This window comes from Triturus cristatus, chromosome 9 (assembly GCF_964204655.1).
Source record: "Triturus cristatus chromosome 9, aTriCri1.1, whole genome shotgun sequence".
Lineage (NCBI taxonomy): Eukaryota > Metazoa > Chordata > Amphibia > Caudata > Salamandridae > Triturus > Triturus cristatus.
In genome coordinates this window covers 459,275,634-459,298,933 of record NC_140592.1, presented here as the reverse complement: position 1 = coordinate 459,298,933, position 23,300 = coordinate 459,275,634, and the positions used below count along the sequence as shown (strand labels likewise).

At 46.9% G+C, this 23,300-nt stretch overlaps 1 protein-coding gene across 1 annotated transcript in view; it reads right to left on the bottom strand.

Annotated features, from left to right (window-relative positions):
* SPTBN4 (spectrin beta, non-erythrocytic 4) overlaps positions 1-23,300 on the bottom strand; it is a 1,597,753-nt gene that overhangs the window by 1,160,134 nt on the left and 414,319 nt on the right. The window contains exons 11-12 of the mRNA XM_085625377.1: positions 12,654-12,812; positions 5,624-5,926 (exon numbers count right to left, since the gene is read on the bottom strand). Of these exons, the coding sequence (XP_085481503.1) occupies positions 5,624-5,926; positions 12,654-12,812 (462 nt within the window). The remainder of the gene's footprint in view (positions 1-5,623; positions 5,927-12,653; positions 12,813-23,300) is intronic.

The window sequence follows — 23,300 nt, the reverse complement described above, 5'->3', positions numbered from 1 at the left end:
AGAGGGAAATTAGTTAGAGAAGGGCCCCGCCCGGGGTCCCAGAACCACTAAACAGGTTCAGTCAAATAAGCTTGATCACTACACCCTTCCTAGGGGTTCGCCTGCAGACACGCGTAACACACCTAAGGCAGCTGAAGACCTTGAGAGCGCCACCCCAGATCTGACACTTCAGGACGTTATGGCAGCCATCAATGGAGTCAAAGCTTCCCTAGAACATAAGATGGATACTATCTCCATCTACTTGAATCTAATCTGTGCCGACCTCACGAAAATGAATGAGAAAGTAAAAAATGTGGATATCAAGACAGCCAGTCTAACGGACGATGTCTCCCTACTCCAAAGAGAAGCGCAAGATCTTAAATCCTTCCGCGAGATGGCCGAGCGCAAACTGGATGATTGCGAAGGCCGTACGCGATGCAACAACATCCGCATCCTTGGTGTGCCGGAAAAAGCAGAGGGGCCAGCACCGGATCTGTTTGTGGAAGACCTCATACTTAATTACCTTAAGCCTAAAGGCTTGGGGAAATTCTTTACAATTGAGAGGGCGCATAGAATTCCGGGCGGGCGGCCCAAACCGGGGGCACCTCCACGCCTGTTGATAGCACGTGTCCTTAACTTTCGGGACAGAGATGCAATCCTTCAGCATGCTCGGACTGTAGCCCCCCTACGCTATGAAAATGCAGATCTCAAATTTTTGCCGGACTTTACGCAACTGGTTCAAAGACAGTGCCGAACCTTCATGACCATCAAGACGAGGCTCAGAGAGAGGGGACTTAAATAGGCAATTATGTTCCTGGCTTGTCTCTGCGTGGAGGCGGAGGGACAAGCTTGGTTCTTTGATAATCCTGCGGTGGCTTCAGACTGGCTCGATAGCCGAATGAACAACGGTTCCAGGGACAGAGATGGTGACTGTGATCTGGACCTGCAGGCTCAGGTGAGACTCACAGGGTTCCGTCAGCCTTCTTGCAGATTTACTCAGGTAGAGGGGTGCTGATGGCCCCATTGTCAGATTCAGATTACTATGTTCGGCCTCGGGCCTGGGGTGCTCAGTGGATACCTTTGTTAGAGATTTACTATTCAAAGAGTTGTTGGGGAGGCAGGGGGACGGAGCGATGATATCTCCCCCCTTTTTTTCTGCTTTTAGTTAATTCATTGGGGCGACAGGCACTCTGCAAGTTCGGCAGGGTAGCGGGGTGGCGGGTATTGGGAATTGGGTGGGGTGGGGAAACGGGGAAAGGGATTGGTGTGAAGGGGTTTTATGTATGGTTTGTGTTAGAGTTGTTACATCGGCAAGTACTGTAATTCGCATGACCGAAGCTATGGATGTCATTAACAGTTGCAATGCATACAGTGGGATAAGAGTGCCAGGATCCTGAGCTGGAATGTTAACGGGCTTGGGGACAAGGTTAAATGCAGTATAGTTCTTCAATATATCAGTAAACAAGCCCCAGACATCGTTCTGCTTCAGGAGACACATTTGATAGGCAGTTCATGTAAAGCTCTGTGTAGGTCGGGATATAAGCTGGTGGCACATGCTGGGTTCACTACAAGCTCAAGAGGAGTGGGTATAATGCTTAAAAACACTGTCCCCCTTAACGTGGATCGTACTTGGACGGATGACAGGGGCCGTTACGTAGGTATCACTGGGTCCTGGGAGGGACGAACTACTACACTAGTGTTTGTCTATTTTCCGCCTGGCCTCCAAACTACCACATTCCAGGACCTACATACCACTCTCCTCTCACTACCTGAAGGAGTGTTATTGCTGGAAGGGGATTTTAATTCCGTGGGGTCGGGTGCACTAGATCGCCACCCACCGCGTGAGCTAGGGCTTTCACACAAATGGTTGCCAGACTTTCTTGAGACCATGGGATTGGTGGACGGCTGGCGCACCTACAACGCTGAGAGTATACAACACACTTTCCACTCAGGGTCTCATGGCAGTCTATCCAGATTAGATTATATTTTGATCCCTAGCCCCCAAATTTCACTTATTCATGAAATCAGACACCTGGCTAGGGGCATCTCCGATCATTCACCGCTATGGGTACATATACTCCTTGATCAGATTTGGGTTGGTAGGGAAGTCCCTATTAATCCTTGGTATCTTCGCAACCCCAAAATCCATAAAGAACTCACTACGACGATGGATACTTATTTTGATGAAAACTCGGGTACGGTAGACTCCTCCCAAACACTCTAAAACAGTGATTAGGGGGGAAGCTCTGTCTTTAATATATGGACAGAAGAAAGAACGACAAAAGGAAATAGCTAATATAGAAGACGAGATTTACCACTTAGAGAGAGAGGTGGAAACGGCGACCACACCTGAATCAACTCACCTATTACGACTTAAACAGGAAGAATACAAGGCACTAATGACAGAAAGAGCTAAAATATTGGTTAGAGAGAAACTCGGTAGGATTTATGATCTCGGGGATAATGCCGGGAAATTGATAGCCTGGCTTGATAAACGCGAATGGGCAAGCAGATTGGTCCCAGTCTTACAAGTCGGTAATAATGTTTGCATGACTGACCCCCAAGAGATAGTAAACCGCTTTGCTAGACATTTTGACCTAGTATACACCGCGGTGGCATCCTACACCGAGGAAGAATCTACTGAATTGTTATGAGACATTAAACTCCCCACTCTTTCCTTAGCAGACCAGCGCCTATTAGATAGCCCTCTGACGGCAGATGAGATAGCGCAAGCGATCAGATCACTAAACCCGGGAAAAGTTCTTGGCCCTAATGGCATCCCAATTGAATTATTTAAACTCAGCCCTGATAAACTGTCTCCTTATCTTAAAAGCATGTTTGAGGAAATCAGAGAAATATGTGAGCTGCCAATGGACCAACGAATAGCCACCATAGTAACCATACACAAGGAAGGCAAGCCCAAAACAGACTGCACTTCATACAGGCCGATCTCCCTCCTCAATGCTGAGTCGAAGATCCTATGCCAAAGTCCTAGCTAATCGTCTAATTAACGTAATTTCGGAACTGGTACACCCAGATCAATCTGGTTTTATAGGAACACAGCGTTAAACTTGCGCCGAGTCCACGGAGTTCTAGACAGAGCGGGCACGCGATACTGTCCTTGTTTCCCTGGATACCACCATGGCATTCGATACTATTGAATGACCTTATCTCATAGCGCTCCTCCGAAAGCTGGGGTTTGGCCAGGAATTTATTCGATGGGTTTGTCTCCTATATTCGAAGCCTATGGCACAAGTTGTGGTAAATAACAAAAAGTCGGACACCTTTGTCTTGAGCCGGGACACCCGTCAAGGATGCCCTCTCACTCCCCTACTCTTTGCTTTAGCACTGGAACCCTTGGCAGCATGGATCCGCCGAGATCCAGTTATTCGGGGTATGCGGTGGTCACTTGAATGGGAAGACCGTATTTCACTCTATGCGGATGACATTTTACTTTACTTAACAGAGCCCAAAAAGTCTTTAATTGCAGTTCTGGACATATTAGCTGTGTTCGGTAGATATTCTGGTTTTAAGATTAACTGGGCTAAATCCCACCTATATGTCCTTCGGGGAGGCCCCCCCGCCCTGCCCCGCAACTGTCCAATTCAGATCAGTGCCACAGGCTTCAAGTACTTGGGGATAGTTCTATCCCTAGACCCTACACTTCGATATGAAACAAATCTCCTCCATCCGATGCTTCGCTTAAAGCGAGACATTGTCAGTTGGAAGTCTCTTCCCCTCTCTCTTCTGGGCAAGGCGGCTCTTTTTAAAATGATGTCCCTAGCCCGTTTTCTTTATGTTTCGCAAAATTCGCTTGACCCAGTCCCCTCGAAATATTTTAAAGAAATTGAACACCTTCAGAGAGACCTGCTATGGAATGGATCGCCACATATTGCCTTGGGTAAACTCACATTAAAATGGTACGATGGTGGCATCAGTCTGCCTGATATAAAGAAGTATTACTGGGCTGCGCACCTAGCAGCTATCAATCATAGTACATATGGAGACCGTAACAACCCAGGCTACCGGATGGATAAGTGGCTTCTCCTCGGAGGAAATTGTAACAGATCTCTTTATTCGAGATCTAGCCGGTCCAGTCTAACAGGGCCCACTGGACACTCCGTCAGGGTATGTCATGCTCCAAATAAATCCCTTGGATGGGAATGTAAATTGACACTAGCTACCCCCCTATGGGACTCTGCACAACTTGGCAATCTGTGGACATCAAAGGGGTTTGATAAATGGGACGTGATTGGCATATCACAAATCAAGGATATGTGGGAGAAGGGAAGGGTGAAACCTTCTGCCACCCTCCAGACTCAACACGAACTCGCCGACACGGAGATCTTTCGTTACAGTCAGGTTAGCCATGCACTACATTCCCTCATCCCAAGAGGCACGTCCCTTCCCGAATCATGCCAGTTAGAGTTCAGAATTCTGGAGGGTCACGTCCCTGATAAGACATCTCATTAATTTATAATAAATTATTACATCACATGGAGGATCCTCTCTCAGCTTTGAGGCAGAAGTGGGTGACAGATGGGATAGAAATGGATGATGAGGATTGGCAGGAGGCAATTTCCTCTCCTCGAGTGGTGGCCATTCCGGCTCGATTACGGCTAGTCCAGCTTAAAATCCTACATAGGATATATATGACCGGTCCCCGGCTAGTACTGATGGGGAGAGCCAAAACAGGAGACTGTCGTAGAAAATGTGGCCTAGTCGGCACGTTTATGCACATTATGTGGGAATGCACACTAATTCAAACATACTGGAGGGAGGTACACGAAGTGATGAGGGCAGTCCTCACTGTTACCATTTACCCCTAAGCACACAGATGCTTACTAAACATATGGGAACCGACCGATCTTAACACCTACCAAACACAATGGGCCACTTTGGGTTTCATGCTGGTAAAAAGAAACATTGCTCAGGCCTGGTCTCAGTGGAACTCCTATCGTGGAGATATTTGCGTTCCCACACAGAGTATTGCACAGGATGATTTGCTTCCTCCTTGAAAGGTCTTCACTGTGTGTAATTCGTTGTAGTATTGACTCGAAATGTCATGCATGTATTGATACTGAACTGATTTTAAATGTCGATATGCCGATGTTTGTTAATAAAAGGTTATATATAAAAAAAGAATAATTCAGAAAGGTAAAAAGTTTGCAAATGTATTATACATTCGGTCCGTCGCTTCATAGTAGGCATGGCTGGGGAGTGCATGAAAGTGGAAATGCAAGGCTTACCGTCTTATCGTCTCACCCATTACTCACTCCCCTTTTGCTTATCCTCTCACAAGACAAGGGTGTGGGGTGGATGAAAATTCCATAAGGACTATTATTAAATGACAGCATACAGTATTAATGTTACTGAACCACACTGAGGGAATCTATAGCTATACTGGTTATGTTGTACTTTTAAATTGCTGATTTTATTTTCTATGTGCTTTGTAAAAAGAATCACACAAAAAACTATAACCAATATATATTTGAATTTTCTCCTGATAGAAGTGTGGGTTTAAGCACCTGCTCTCATGTGCGTTCATTCTACTTATACTAAACTTCATGAAACACAATGATGAGAAAAAGTAAGGCTGGGATTATTACATATTTCCTCCTGGAAACAAGGCCCTGTGTCTCACCTGCATCTCTTCCATCCAGTCAATCATGTAGACCATTTCCTGGAAAATTTTCTGAAGGGCCACATTCTGCTCTAGGCGGCCTCGCCGCGCAGTCAGCAGGTCAGTCAGGAGTTTCCACTGCCGCAAGATGTTGTCCTTCTGTGCATTGATACGCTTGATATCATAATAGCTCTCTTTCTCCATTTCCTGAGCCAGCTCCACCACCACCTGGATCCGCTCCTGATAGGACGAAATATCGGCCTCAATCGCCTCATGCTTCTTCATGGCAGCTTCCACAGCTGGCAAATCATAGCCAAAGTTGTCCTAAGGAAAAAGGAAAGGTGTACAGAGAACAAAATGTGATCAACTCACTGGGGGAGAAGTGTTTCCTTCACTGCTACAAAATGGTGGAATTTGCTCCCTAACCATTTGCGATTTCAATCAAATCTTTTAAAATTTAGGAAGGATATAAAAACCTAACTTTAAACTGATTTACTTAGTTCTCCGTTGTCCCTTCAGTGATTTGGTTTCTTGGACACTAGCGCCAAGATGCCTCGTTGGTATTAGCGCGCTCTATAAGACTTTTATGGCATAACATTTGACCATTTTACAATTGTTAAGATCCTTGCAGTCTGTCGCCTCTGCTCAAATTTCCCTTTTCTACTCGTCACCACCATCAAAAATACACTGGTGAGCTCACAGTTGCTGGAGATTACCAGATAAGACCTCATGAAAAGGCTGTCTATCTCCAGTCAGAGCACTTTTTACTTTCCTTCCCAAAGCATAGACAGTCAGAACAATAGAGCCCGCCGGCTATGAGTCACAAAGCAGGCCGAAGGGTCTCTTCTATGACCTCAGCCAATGTATACAGTGAGTATAAATTTAGAGTGATAGCAATGCTGCTGGCAGCTGACAGGGACTCTGGCAGACAGCATTCTAACTCAGTCTCCTGGTTACCACGGTTAAACTTAAACCTTTAGTTGACCCATGCATCTGAATGTAATGGTTGCCTGCTAGTTTAATTGAAATTATAATTTCTGATGTAATGTAGTATTTTCCCCTTAATAATAATATTTTTGCTTTGCACTGCAGGCATATAAGGAAGTTCACAAATTAGTCACATCTCTCTTTTTTTTACAGGTGTTCGGGCAGCCATTAAATGGGATTATTCAGATTAAGTTCAGTACTTCACAATATTATTTTTAATATTGTAGATGCAATCACATTACAAACTTTCTAGCCTGCATTTTCAGACAATACCCTGAGGTTATGATCAATGTTATGAACAAAGGAAACATCGTCTATAACAAGCGACTGTGGTAGGGTATATCGAAGGGTAGCTATATTGTGACCAAAATATTGAGCGATAAAATATCGAAGAGGTAAGTGCACAGAGTAAGGTATGGATTTACTATCCTTAACTCCACATCTATATACCTTGAAGATACATGTATATATGGTGATATTTATATATGTGTTTATTTATATGTGTGTGTGTTTATATGTGTGTGTGTGTATATATATATGTGTATATATATACACACACACATATATAAATATCACCATGGTACATGTATGAGAAGTTAGGTAAGGAAAATATATACAAATGTATCTTTCAATATTTTGTTCCTCGATATTCTGGTCAAGATATTGTAACCCTTCAGTGTTCTGTCTTTGATATTACCGATCCACACCTAACAAGCTAAGGGTTTTTATAACTATAATCATCAGAACATTCTCTTGGAGCAGTTAACTACCTCATAGCACAAATCAAGAGAAACATAACATTAATAATGATCACTGTCATTCTATGTATTTATGTAGACTTGTTCCAGTGATTTCCTCATTTTGAATATAAGCACAGGGCCCTTGCATTCTTTTTATCTGAAGATCAATACATGTGAAATTCACATTCGCAGAAAATCTTCTGCAGGGACAGTAACCACAACAAGATGCAGGTTATAGACTCTAAGTGAACTAGATAACTCAGTTTCTGGGATAACTTAGAGGGTCTAGTACAAGAAACAGGAAATCAACTCTCTGGGCAATGTATAGAGAAAAGCAACATTTTCTGTGATACATCATCATCATAGTCTTTATTCGAATTTTAAAAGTTCATAAAAGACACAAACAAAAAAGAAAACGAAATGAAACAACTATTAACACACCCTGTAAAATACATAAAATCCATCCGTTCATAAATACTTAAAAAATTCAAGTTAAAAAAGCATTAAACAAATCGATAGACTATGAGGTAAGATAGTATATAAAATACTACAGATATAAAGAAATAGAAGGAGATATCAATTAAACAGGGGTCCAATCACAATACAAAGGGAAAAGGGACCCACGGCCCAACAATACAAAACCTCAAGGGGGAACTATCGGTGTGTGCATGGGAGCTTTATTCCTTAAAAACCATGCCCAACCCAGCTATTTAGCTAGAGCGATAGAAATAATCGGTAGAGTGTTTGTGCGTAAAATTCTTAAAAGCGACAGCACTACTCCTTGTGCCTAATGTTTTGCACAATGGGGACAACCAAACTCGTCTTGGAATAGCATATGCAGGACAAACAAACAAAAAGTGGGCAATTGATTCAGCTTGCAAGCCACAAGCAGGGAATGTTTCCACGCCTACACTGGACCACCTACTTGTAAGGGACCTAAGTGGTAGAGAACCGGCTCTTAGCTGAAAGTGAAGTTTCCTGTCACCAGGTTTGACAATCAGGTCCCAGTACGGTTCCAGAGCTGGTGTAACTTTTGCCTCCAGATACCAACTGGTCATCCAGGAGCAGTTAGCTCTGCTCCAAATTTGGTAATCAACATGTTCCCAATAAATCATTCTCAAGGAACTCTTTGAAGGGAACAAGACAGCCACTGGATCACTCCACAGCCCCTCCAGACCCAGATCTATCAGAGACTCACGAAGATTCCTCAACCATCTGATCTTGTGGAACGTGTCGGATTTTATAACGTCCATGAGACCGTTGGTGTATAGAGAAAGCTCCGGAGTAGTCCAAAGCCTCTGCCAGTATAAAACCGGACGGAGTTTGGCTAGGTCCATAATGGCCTTCCTGCCTAAATCATATCTCAAAGGAACCAAAGGTGTACTCTGTGGGAGGCCAGTTATACTACGGAAGAATTTGTTTTCAACTACTGTTAAAGAAGTTAACACGTCGAAACCCCATAGCTCAGCCCCATACAACACAGAACTTAAAGCCTTGGCCTCATAAACTTGGAGCACTGGTTTAATTGGTTTAGTGAGGGATTTTATATGCTCACTAGATAGGGCTCCCGATATCTGCCTAAATTTCATGGCGGTCATCTCAATATGCTTGCTCCACTTGTTGTCATTTGTTACATGCATACCTAGGTAGACGAAATTATTGACCTCTTCAAGCGGTTGTCCATTCATAAAAATCTTTCTCGCTCTATAGCTTGGGTGTGGATTAAAAACCATGAGTTTAGTCTTAGCCACATTTACCTCCAAACCATGTCCAAGACAAAAGTCTTCAAACACTAACAAAGCTCTTTGCAGACCACTCGGAGTTTTTGATACAATGAGGGTGTTGTCCGCAAACATCAATATCGGGGTAATAACCCCAGCCAGCTTAGGAGCGTCAGTAGTGACACTAAGCATGCGTTCTACTATCCCATTGATGTACAAAGAAAAGAGCGTGGGGGCCATGGTACAACCTTGGCGCACACCACGCTCTACCGGGAACTCAGAGGTAACATCGCCAGGACCTCCCCACTGAATTTTGGCAGAATTAGACTCATGTAACCTCATAACCAAGGTCAAGATTTCCACAGGAAGCCCCAACTTTTCAAGGACTGTCCACAACCGCAGGCGGGGCACTAAATCGAAGGCAGCTCTTAAGTCCACAAAAGTGACATAGAGACTACCTTTCCCCAAGGTAACTACCTTCCAGTGTAGTTGAACAAAACGAAAAACCTGGTCAACTGTACTAGTTGATTTACGAAAACCAGCTTGGAATGAGGACAAAATCCTATTGTCTTCAATCCAATCCAGTATCAAGTTCAGGACCATCCTCCCGATGATCTTCTGGATTATATCTATCAAACTAATAGGTCTGTAGTTTCCTGGGAGTGCCTTATCTAGTTTCTTAAAAACTGGGATAATGACGGCTCCCCCCCCATGATTTAGGAACTTTGGCACCTTCAGCCACGGCGTTAGCCACTAATACGATGTACTTGCTCCAACAAGTTTTATTGTGGAGAAAGACATCGGATGAAACCCCGTCTAATCCCGGGGCACGCCCAGTTACTACAGATCCCAAGGCTGTTAATACATCTTTGGTACTAAAAGGACCTTGGCAATAAAAAACGTAAGATATCACCCCGAGGGATTATATGTGAAGTTGCATGCGTATTGAGGCTTAAAGTACTTTAACCACTCCTCTTGGGTAACATGGTTTGATGGTCTGTCAGGCAGGCCACCTCTGTTCCACTTAATAACGTTCCAAAACAATCTAGAGTCCCTGGCGTAGCTTGCTCCCTTCAGGTCTTGCCAATAAAGTTCATCCCAATTCTTTTTTGCCTGACCAAGACATTTTTTATATAACTGTCTGGCCATCTGGACACAGGCCTTATGACCACTAGAAAGGGCTACAGCCAGGTTAACTCTGGCTCTTCTGCAATCCCCGTCATACCAACGAAGCCGCTTAGGAGGGGGCTTTTTACCTTTATTTACTGGTTTTAAGAAATACCTGCGTAATCCCTCAAAAAAAGTCTCATGAAGCCCGGTGACTTGAATGCCACCTTCTTCGGTAGCCATCACACCCTCTAATTTCAGCATTACTCTGGCCAGCTCAGCATCAATGTTGGCAATGACCTTGTCGTTGATCTTGACCTCTCGCCACTTGAATCTACGCATGTCATTAGAGGGGACGACTTCGAGAGACTCAGATTGCGTCACCTCGGCTACTATTTGGGTACCCCCCCCACCACTGATGTGTTACACAGATGGGATTATGGTCGCTCTCTGCTCTTGATTCAACCACCATATCTTTGATGAATTGCCATAACCTCATACAGCAAAGTACGTAATCAATCCTACTTTTAGAGCGGCCATTATCAAAAGTACTGACACCCTTCTTGTCCCCCGGTGTTCTGCCATTCAATGCCCTTGGTCCATTCTCATAACAAAGGGAATTTACCTGCACTACCACCTCAGACCATCTTTTAATTGGAACAAGGGCCATGCCGGGTATACCCCACAACCGGTCCTCCTCAGGGTCAAGGCCCCATTCAGAGTCCGGATCTAAGAGGGGTTCAAACGTAACATTCAGATCTCCCGCAATGATCACTCCCCTCTTACTCGAGTGTACATCTATAAGGGTGTCCAGAATATCCAAGACCCGCGACCTTGACCCCTTGGTCCCTCTGAGGTATAAGTTATAAATATCCAAATCGCCCTTAAGGCCCAAAATTAACCTGACTAGTTGAATGTTGGGAGACCCTGTTGGTATCACACTAACCTTAGGAAATAAATCCTGGCGAGCCCAGGTTGTTAGGCCACCCATAGGGCGGCCTTTGGGACCCTTGGTTGCTGGGACGTGGAAATTCAGATATCCCAGCAAGAACTGGGGCTCGGTAGACCAAGTCTCCTGGAAGAGGCAAACATCGAGATTACAGATGAATTCAACCCATTCGGGAGAATCCATCTTTGCCTTTAGACCAGCTATATTCCAAGAGATCAATGTACCTGGCCCTGATCCTGACGATATGCCCTGGTTAGCAATGTTGGAAGTTGCTTCATATGGCCTCTTGATCTCCCTATACAAGTTTAAAGTTGGGTCCCTATACGGGATGGACTTTCCGTGCGGGCCTGAGAAACTACATCTGATCCACCCAGGAGCTCATCTCCAGCAGCCATGACATCCCTAGAGGCTGTTAAATTCGGCCCTCTCGTCTCCGGTCAATCCAGATCATCCAGGTTGCTCAAACCATTGTAGTGATCGGGGGGTAAAATGGTAAACCCAGGGTTCGTTCCTCTCACTACCCAATCCTGTCCAATTGTACCCTCACGACTAGGGGACTGGTTATAAAAATGGTATAAATCATGCACCTCAATCCCCGACCGGATCCCAGAGAATGCGCAGTCACAGATAAAACTCGCTATGCGCCTATTTTTGAAATTAACAATGATGGAGTCTCCCGGAACATCTTTAGGTCTGGATCCCACCCAACTGAACCTTCTGACAAATAAAATCTTCCCATTCATATTGTTGGGAATAGGTCTGTTCTTATTTAACCAAAATGTCACTTTATTTTTGAGTTCTTGGAAGGATTCAGATTTGCCACCTTTTAATTCGGGAACACCAGTTAATACTACCACATAAGGAAGGGATTCTGGTGGAAGATGGATATGGGCCAGGGAAAATTTGGTAAGGTTTTCATGAATCTCTGGATTTACAACTTCTCTCGCTTTCCTGTCTTCCTTAGTGAAGTTACCCCCAGATACATTATTTGTCCGACCGGCCTCCCCAGTTGATTTGTAGGTATTAGCCCGGGTCTTTTGAGAACCAGTGCCTATACTGGCATTAGTTGTCACAAGAGGGTTGTCGGTGGGAACAGGTACAATAGTCAAGGGATGAAGAATTAGATTTAGCACTGTCTTTTGTAGAAAGTTTAACAACGTTTTTTAGTGAACAAAAGTTATCTAGAATCGTTTGTTCCAAACGTTCGATTCTTTCGTTAACTAATTTTACCCTTTCTAAAAGGGGGAGTATTAAAGATCGGACCACCTGCTCGATCTGAGGGATCATATTACCAGCATAAAGCAACATTTTCTGTGATACATTCAACACCACATAGTATTTTTGTACTCTTTCTCCAGGGTTTATCATTTATTTAACTGTACACACGTAAGAGAGACAAGTTTATGCTTTTTTTTGTTCAGTGCTGCCCCAGTATTCACCCTATCAGACTACCTGTCAATTTAAACATTTTACACATGCACACAGGAGCACTGTTTCATGTTCTGCCGTTATCGGTGTAGTGAGACCATCGCAGGATTGTAGGGTACCTGAGAAACGAGCCTTTGGTTCTCATTCAGCCAAGCCTCCCTCATGATGGCTTTGTGATCGAAGCGCTGAGCCAGCAGTTCCAGCTTCTCCTGTCGGATCAGCTCATGACGCAAAGCTACCTCCCGCTCGTGCTCTGCTTTCTCTAGCCGCTTCCACGCCTGTTGAAAAAACATAAAAATCAAGTATTGGAAGAACCTGAAGGAACAAATTGTGTCATGGGCAAGTCCTCTGCATCACTGCTAACAAAGCGAGCAACAAGTCGTGGGGAGGGCTATAAGGCCAATAGGAAAGTCTTCTGCACTAAATACCACCACCATAACTCCAAATTTGCTCCTTTAACTAATTAATTACCATATCCTTCATGAGGAGGGAAACCATCTATGAATTGCCCTGTATAAAACATAGGTGTCAAATGTTTGTCCTTTAGAACTGGATCTATGGTGGACTTTCAGGATAACAACTGACAATGTAAATGTTTTCAAGGTATAATAATTGCATGGAGATGTATCCAGTAGTGCTTTACTGATATTCTGGCATTGAGACGGCCTTCATGGGCTTCTTCTGAATGCCCCAGTATAAATATCAAACTCCAAAAGCACTGCAGTTCAATAATAGAAACCATTTGTGTGAAAATACCTGCAGCACCCTTAAGAAAATCTTTCTAATTTGCTGAATGTTCAGAAGCAAAATGCAATATGGTGATGAAATGCATAATACTGAAGTTAGAATTGTATAGGCCATTGTAAATCTGACGGGCGAGAGTACTTCAGGCAGAGGAGGACCTTTTTAATGTTTTAGAATCCTCTTTAAAATAAACAATGTTCTTTTACAACCACATCCATACAAAGGTACACATTCCAAGCACACAGTAACAGTCACCTAATCCCCAATTACATTTTTCTCTAACATTTTATACTGCCTTTTATGCAGCACAGCCATAACATAAAGGGATATAGCTCAGATGTTAGGGTGCAGGAATCATCGTCTTTTATCTCTACTCCTAATGTTATGTTATATGTTATATACATTTATTACGCGCACAGTTACTCAAGAGTATCCCGACGCGAGTCTATAAGGGTGCTATATTCAACTTCAAACAAAAAGATAGGTTTTCAGTTTTTTTCTAAAAACCACTGGGTCCTGGATGGTGCGCATGGTCAACGGGAGAGAGTTCCAGGCAGTGGCTGCCTTCACTGTGAAAGAGCCACCCCCGATCCTCTGCTGCTTAAAGCGTGGAACTTGAGCAAGATACAAAGATGCGGAACGCAATGCCCGCCCAGGTGCATAGAAGGAGATCCGCCTTTGTAGGTAAAGGGGCCCGTTTCCATGAAATGCCCGATGGGCCAGGATCAATAACTTAAATCTCACTCTAGCGGCTACTGGTAACCAATGGTATAAACGAAGCTGGCTCTGTACAGTAATCAGTTAGTGGCTTCAAGTTGCATATACATAACCTTCTCTCAGTTTCACCTGCCTACTTTCCTTCTAGACCCACTGCTCCCTGCTCTCTGTATTCAGTACTCCCATGTTCAAACCTTTTCCATGTCAAACTCTGGCTTGATCTGTAATATTTCATCTTTTACTCCTCATCTTTACAGCTCAAGTTATCTTTATTTCTGACAGAAACTTGGATATCTTCTTATCACTCTGTTACCCCTGCTGCTCTTGCTTCCACTAATTCTCAATTTCACCCTGCATTTCCTGAGAGGGTAAGGGGTGGTAAGGGTAGTGTTGGTGGTTTCTTCATCTTCACTGGTCCTTTCTGTCTACACACTGAATTTCCAGGCAAGTCGCTCCCCACGCCGCAACAGCACCACCTGTTGTGCCCGTGTCTCCCAGCTCACTGCTGCCACTGCCACGAGTTCGAGGCCCTCCTCCACCCGCAGGCTACCACCTGCGCCTCATCCCTGGTGGCCAGTGGTAGGCCTTAGGTTCTGTACGCTCGCTCTGCCCCTTTTCTCCCTGTCTGCCTTGCTGTGATTGTGCTTTCTGCTATTATATTGTAATTGGTTTTATTCCTTCTTATTCCTTTATTTGTACCCCTATTCTCTCTGTCTGCCTTGCTGTGATTGTGCTTCTGCGCTTGTATTGTATTTGGTTTCATTCCTCCTTATTCCTTTTTAGGTCTTGCCTGAGCCAGCGCATGCACTGGTCTGGCGAGACATTTAGTGAGTGGGCTTTAGAAATCCGACCACAAGCTTTTGCTTGTGGCCTAAAGCTTGCGGTTACGCGCGCGGACACGCGCACAGCCGCCATCTGGCTTTCCTCGCGGCACCCTTACAGCGCACGATCAGGTGCCATCTGGCTTTCCTCTCGCTTGCTCTCCCAAGCGCCTTTCTCTGCCCCTCCCCCACCACAGAGCGCGTCTCGCATCGAAGTTAGCTCCCCACACCTTCGCCCCAATGTTTTTGGTGTGCGTTTTCGGTCCAAAAAAATGGCCTTTTAAAATACAACTGTTATTTATTACATTAAGCGCTGTGATATCTTTAGGTTAAGTTCACGGTATATAAAATTGATACAGCGCGGCGCATATAGAGCTTTAAAGCCAGCTCCATACAACTTCAGAGCGATGTTTTCCACGTGAAAAAAGTCTTTAGTTATAATACATCTGTTTTTCATATGAAGTGCTGAGAAATCTTTAGGTTAAGGTTTTGCTACATAAAATTGACAAAAAGCACTGGTTATTTTTAAAATGGTTTTCAATTGAAGTGCTCACGGTATATAAAATTAACATGCAGCACCGCAGCGTGTGCAGAACATGTTTTTAATGTGCAAAAAAACCCATATCCTTCTGTAACACAACTGTTTTTTTTTTATATAGAGCACTGTACAATTGTTTTTTATATGAAGCGCTGTAATATCTTCTGGTTAAATTCACGCTAACATTTTCTTTTGTAATACAACTGGTTTTCATATGAAGCGCTGAAATATCCTTAGGTTAAGTTTACACTATATAAAATTGACATACGGTAGGTGTAGCCCTTTGAAGTAAGCTCCCCACTCCTTCAGCTCAAAGTTGTCCTTTTGTAATACAACAGTTTTTTATATAAAGCGCTATACAACCGATTTGGATATGAAGCGCTGTAATATCTTTAGGTTAACTTCATGCTATACAAAATTGACACGCGGCACCGCGTGACGAGCTTTAAAACCAGTTCCCTACACACAGGCCCCGCGTAGAAATAAATTGTAGCATCCAGTTCCTGCTGCTGGTTGCATTATGTATATGTGAATTTTTGTGCGTGGGGCAAAACACTGTTTATTATCTGCATACATATGTAATATGTGTGCATTCAGTTGGTGTGTGTGTGTGTTTGCATGTGTGTGCGTGCGTGTGTGTGTGCGTGTGTGTGTTTGCGTGTACTCTGTATATGCGTGTGTATATTATGTGCGTGTACTGCGTGTTTCACGCCAACACAAATATTTACCAAAAACAATGGTTACAAAAAGGTGGAGCCGGAGGATTCTGTTTTTGCTCTGAGAAAGCCAGCCTTTTGGTATTTCTAAGTAGAGTTTATTGCAAGGGTTCACACTACTGCCAAGATGTTTTATGGGTGCTGCAGAAAGGAGGTAGCCCTGATAGGATAAGGATCAGGAATCAAAGGCTGTCTGTCTTTGTGAAACATGCGTGGCTGTATTCTTGGCTAGAACGTGTGCAGCTTTTCTGTTATGACAATATGGTACAGCGTGCCTATGGGTTTTGATACTTTGAAGGCCTACACTAATATGGGGCTTTAAATCTTGCCCTAAAGCTAAACATTTTGTGGTTCTAACAAACTTACTTTTCTCCACATGCCTACAAAAAAATATGTCCTACTGTAAAACAACTGGTTTTAATATGAAGCGCTATAATATCTTTAGGTTAAGTTCACGCTATATAAAATTGACAAGCAGCACAGCGGTGCGTGCAGAGCTTCTATGCCAGCTACCCGCACACAGGCCCTGCTTGGAAACTGCAGTACCCTGGGGCTGCTGCTCCTAGATGCCTAGTGTTTGGGTGTGGGGGAACATTATATGCTCCTTACATGGGTACATATGTAATATGTGGCATTCAGTTGGTGTAAATTGTCTATATGTGTGTTCCTTCTAGACCTGTTTATGCCTGTGTACCTTGTGTGAGTCTACGGCGTTTTTGTGCCTAAAAAAATAAATATGATCTTTTATAATGCAACTGCTGCTCACCTGAAGCACTTCGGGTAAAGTTGAAAACCTTCGGCCCAATGTTTTCCACGTGTTTGTTTTCGGCTCACAAGCGGGGGTGTTCACATTCATTACGTTTTTTCTCAAGCTCATCCCAAGTCAACACTAATCTAAAGCCCACCGAGATCACATTGACAATATAGCCAACTGATTCAGGCTGCTTCCTGCACTCAGCTGGCTTAAGAAGACAAGCAATCAACCACATTCAGCATCACCGCAGCATCACTCAGCGCAACCTCAGCATCAATCTGAGCCAGCACAGCATCACTCAGCGCCACCGCAGCATCACTCAGCGCCACCGCAGCATCACTCAGCGCCACCGCAGCATCACTCAACGCCGCCACAGCATCACTTAACGCCACCACAGCATCACTCAGAGCAACCACAGCATTACTCAGCACAACCTAAGCATCACTCAGCGTCACAACAGCATCACTCAGCACGACCACAGCATCACTCAGCACCACCACAACATCACTCAGGGGCACCACAACATCACTCAGGGGCACCACAACATCACTGAGAGACACCACAACATCACTCAGCACAACTACAGCAACACTCAGCACCACCACAGTGTCACTCAAGCACACAACAATATCGCTCAGGGCCACAACAGCATCAGTCAGCGCAACCACAGCATCGCTCTAGGCAACCACAGCAACAGTCAGCACCACAACAGCATCACTCAGCACCACCACAGCATCACTCAGGAATACCAGAGCATCAGTCTGCACCACCACAGCGTCACTCTGCACCACCACAGCGTCACTCTGCAGCACTACAGGATCACTCAGCACCACCACAGCCTCACTCAGCGCCACCACAGGATCACTCAATGCCACCACAGAATCAATCAGCACTACCACAGCATCACTCAGCACCACCACAGCATCATTCAGAGCCAGCACAGCATCACTCAGCGCCACCACAGCATCACTCAATGCACCCAGAGCATTACTCAGCACAACCACAGCATCACTCAGCGCCACCAAAGAATCACTCAGCATCACTCAGCGCCACTACAGCATCACTCAGCACCACCACAGCATCACTCAGCACAACCACAGCATCACTCAGCACCACCACAGCATCACTCAGCACACAACAATATTGCTCACTGGCCACAACAGCATCACTCAGCGCCACAACAGCACCACCACAGCATCACTCAGCACAACCACAGCATCACTCAGCACCACCACAGCATCACTCAGCACACAACAATATTGCTCACTGGCCACAACAGCATCACTCAGCGCCACAACAGCATCGCTCTATGTAACCACAGCAACACTCAGCATCACCACAGCATCACTCAGCACCACCACAGCATCACTCGGCGACACCACATCATCACTCAGGGCCAACAATGCATCACTCAACAACACCACAGGATCACTCAGCACCACCACAGCATCACTCAGCACCACAACAGCATCACTCAGGGACACAACAATTTCACTCACCGCCACAACAGCATCAGCCAGCACCACCACAGCATCACTCAGCACCACCACAGAATCACTCAGGGCCAGCACAGCATCACTCAGGGCCAGCACAGCATCGCTCAGCACCACCACAGCATCAGTCAGCACCACCACATCATCACTCAGCACCACCACAGCATCACTCAGGGCCACAACAGCATCACTCACCTTCACCACAACATCACTCAGCACCTCCACAGCATCACTCATAGCCACCACAGCATCACTCAGGGCCAACACAACTTCACTCAGGGCCAGCACATAATCACTCAACACCACCACAGCTTAGTCAGCACCACCACAGCATCAGTCAGCTCCACCACAGCAATAGTCAGCGCCACCACAGCATCGCTCAGCACCACCACAGCATCGCTCAGCACCACCACATCACTCAGCACCACCACAGCATCACTCAGCACAACCACAGCATCACTCAGCACCACCACAGCATCACTCAGCACCACCACAGCATCACTCAGCACCACCACAGCATCGCCCAGCACCACCACAGCATCAGTCAGCACCACCACATCATCACTCAGCACCACCACAGCATCACTCAGGGCCAGCACAGCATCGCCCAGCACCACCACAGCAATAGTCAGCGCCACCACAGCATCGCTCAGCACCACCACAGCATCGCTCAGCACCACCACATCACTCAGCACCACCACAGCATCACTCAGCACAACCACAGCATCACTCAGCACCACCACAGCATCACTCAGCACCACCACAGCATCACTCAGAGACACCACAACATCACTCAGAGACACCACAACATCACTCAGCGCCACCACAACATCACTCAGCGCAACTACAGCAACACTCAGCGCAACTACAGCAACACTCTGCACCACCACAGCGTCACTCTGCACCACTACAGGATCACTCAGCACCACCACAGCATCACTCAGCGCCACCACAGGATCACTCAACGCCACCACAGCATCAATCAGCACTACCACAGCGTCACTCAGCACCACCACAGCATCATTCAGAGCCAGCACAGCATCACTCAGCGCCACCACAGCATCACTCAATGCACCCAGAGCATTACTCAGCACAACCACAGCATCACTCAGCGCCACCAAAGCATCACTCAGCGCCCCTACAGCATCACTCAGCACTAACACAGCATCACTCAGCACCACCACAGCATCACTCAGCACACAACAATATTGCTCACTGGCCACAACAGCATCACTCAGCGCCACCACAGCATCCCAGTATGTAACCACAGCAACACTCAGCACCACCACAGCATCACTCAGCACCACAACAGCACCACTCAGGGACACAACAATTTCACTCACCGCCACAACAGCATCAGTCAGCACCACCACAGCATCACTCAGCACCACCACAGAATCACTCAGGGCCAGCACAGCATCACTCAGCACCACCACAGCATCACTCAGGGCCAGCACAGCATCGCCCAGCACCACCACAGCATCAGTCAGCACCACCACATCATCACTCAGCACCACCACAGCATCACTCAGGGCCACAACAGCATCACTCACCTTCACCACAACATCACTCAGCACCTCCACAGCATCACTCATAGCCACCACAGCATCACTCAGGGCCAACACAACTTCACTCAGGGCCAGCACATAATCACTCAACACCACCACAGCTTAGTCAGCACCACACCACAGCATCAGTCAGCTCCACCACAGCAATAGTCAGCGCCACAGCATCGCTCAGCACCACCACAGCATCGCTCAGCACCACCACAGCATCACTCAGCACAACCACAGCATCACTCAGCACCACCACAGCATCACTCAGCACCACCACAGCATCACTCAGCACCACCACAGCATCACTCAGAGACACCACAACATCACTCAGAGACACCACAACATCACTCAGAGACACCACAACATCACTCAGCGGAACTACAGCAACACTCAGCGCAACTACAGCAACACTCTGCACCACCACAGCGTCACTCTGCACCACTACAGGATCACTCAGCACCACCACAGCATCACTCAGCGCCACCACAGGATCACTCAACGCCACCACAGCATCAATCAGCACTACCACAGCGTCACTCAGCACCACCACAGCATCATTCAGAGCCAGCACAGCATCACTCAGCGCCACCACAGCATCACTCAATGCACCCAGAGCATTACTCAGCACAACCACAGCATCACTCAGCGCCACCAAAGCATCACTCAGCACCACCACAGCATCACTCAGCGCCCCTACAGCATCACTCAGCATTACCACAGCATCACTCAGCACCACCACAGCATCACTCAGCACACAACAATATTGCTCACTGGCCACAACAGCATCACTCAGCGCCACCACAGCATCCCAGTATGTAACCACAGCAACACTCAGCACCACCACAGCATCACTCAGCACCACAACAGCACCACTCAGGGACACAACAATTTCACTCACCGCCACAACAGCATCAGTCAGCACCACCACAGCATCACTCAGCACCACCACAGAATCACTCAGGGCCAGCACAGCATCACTCAGCACCACCACAGCATCGCTCAGGGCCAGCACAGCATCGCTCAGCACCACCACAGCATCAGTCAGCACCACCACATCATCACTCAGCACCACCACAGCATCACTCAGGGCCACAACAGCATCACTCACCTTCACCACAACATCACTCAGCACCTCCCCAGCATCACTCACAGCCACCACAGCATCACTCAGGGCCAACACAACTTCACTCAGGGCCAGCACATAATCACTCAACACCACCACAGCTTAGTCAGCACCACCACAGCATCAGTCAGCGCCACCACAGCATCAGTCAGCGCCACCACAGCATCAGTCAGCACCACCACAGCAACACTCAGCACCACCACATCACTCAGCACCACCACAGCATCACTCAGCACCACCACAGCATCACTCAGCACCACCACAGCATCACTCAGCACCACCACAGCATCACTCGGCACTACCACAGCATCACTCGGCACCACAACAGCATCACTCAGCACCACCACAACATCACTCAGGGGCACCACAACATCACTCAGGGGCACCACAACATCACTCAGCGCCACCACAACATCACTCAGCGCAACTACAGCAACACTCAGCACCACCACAGTGTCACTCAAGCACACAACAATATCGCTCAGGGCCACAACAGCATCAGTCAGCGCCACCACAGCTTTGCTCTAGGCAACCACAGCAACACTCAGCACCACAACAGCATCACTCAGCACCACCACAGTATCACTCAGGAATACTACAGCATCAGTCAGCACCACTCCAGCGTCACTCTGCACAACCACAGCGTCACTCTGCACCACTACAGGATCACTCAGCACCACCACAGGATCACTCAACGCCACCACAGCATCAATCAGCACTACCACAGCGTCACTCAGCACCACCACAGCATCATTCAGAGCCAGCACAGCATCACTCAGCGCCACCACAGCATCACTCAATGCACCCAGAGCATTACTCAGCACAACCACAGCATCACTCAGCGCCACCAAAGCATCACTCAGCACCACCACAGCATCACTCAGCACCACTACAGCATCACTCAGCACCACCAGAGCATCACTCAGCACAACCACAGCATCACTCAGCACACAACAATATTGCTCACTGTCCACACCAGCATCCCTCAGCGCCACCACAGCATCCCTCTATGTAACCACAGAAACACTCAGCACCACCACAGCATCACTCAGCACCACCACAGCATCACTCAGCGACACCGCATCATCACTCAGCGACACCGCATCATCACTCAGCACCACCACAGCATCACTCAGCGACACCGCATCATCACTCTGGGCCACCACAGCATCACTCAGGGCCAACACAACTTCACTCAGGGCCAGCACATAATCACTCAACACCACCACAGCTTAGTCAGCACCACCACAGCATCAGTCAGCGCCATCACAGCATCAGTCAGCGCCACCACAGCATCACTCAGCACCACCACAGCATCACTCAGCACCACCACATCACTCAGCACCACCACAGCATCACTCAGCACCACCACAGCATCACTCAGCACCACCACAGCATCACTCAGCACCACCACAACATCACTCAGAGACACCACAACATCACTCAGCGCAACTACAGCAACACTCTGCACCACCACAGCGTCACTCTGCACCACTACAGGATCACTCAGCACCACCACAGCATCACTCAGCACCACCACAGGATCACTCAACGCCAACACAGCTTTAATCAGCACTACCACAGCGTCACTCAGCACCACCACAGCATCACTCAGCGACACCGCATCATCACTCGGGGCCAACAATGCATCACTCAACAACACCACAGGATCACTCAGCACCACCACAGTATCACTCAGCACCACAACAGCATCACTCAGGGACACAACAATTTCACTCACCGCCACAACAGCATCAGTCAGCACCACCACAGCATCCCTCTATGTAACCACAGCAACACTCAGCATCACCACAGCATCACTCAGCACCACCACAGCATCACTCGGCGACACCAAATCATCACTCAGGGCCAACAATGCATCACTCAACAACACCACAGGATCACTCAGCACCCCCACAGCATCACTCAGCACCACAACAGCATCACTCAGGGACACAACAATTTCACTCACCGCCACAACAGCATCAGTCAGCACCACCACAGCATCACTCAGCACCACCACAGAATCACTCAGGGCCAGCACAGCATCACTCAGGGCCAGCACAGCATCACTCAGGGCCAGCACAGCATCACTCAGGGCCAGCACAGCATCGCTCAGCACCACCACAGCATCACTCAGCACCACCACAACATCACTCAGGGGCACCACAACATCACTCACAGACACCACAACATCACTCAGCGCCACCACAACATCACTCAGCGCAACTACAGCAACACTCAGCACCACCACAGTGTCACTCAAGCACACAACAATTTCGCTCAGGGCCACAACAGCATCAG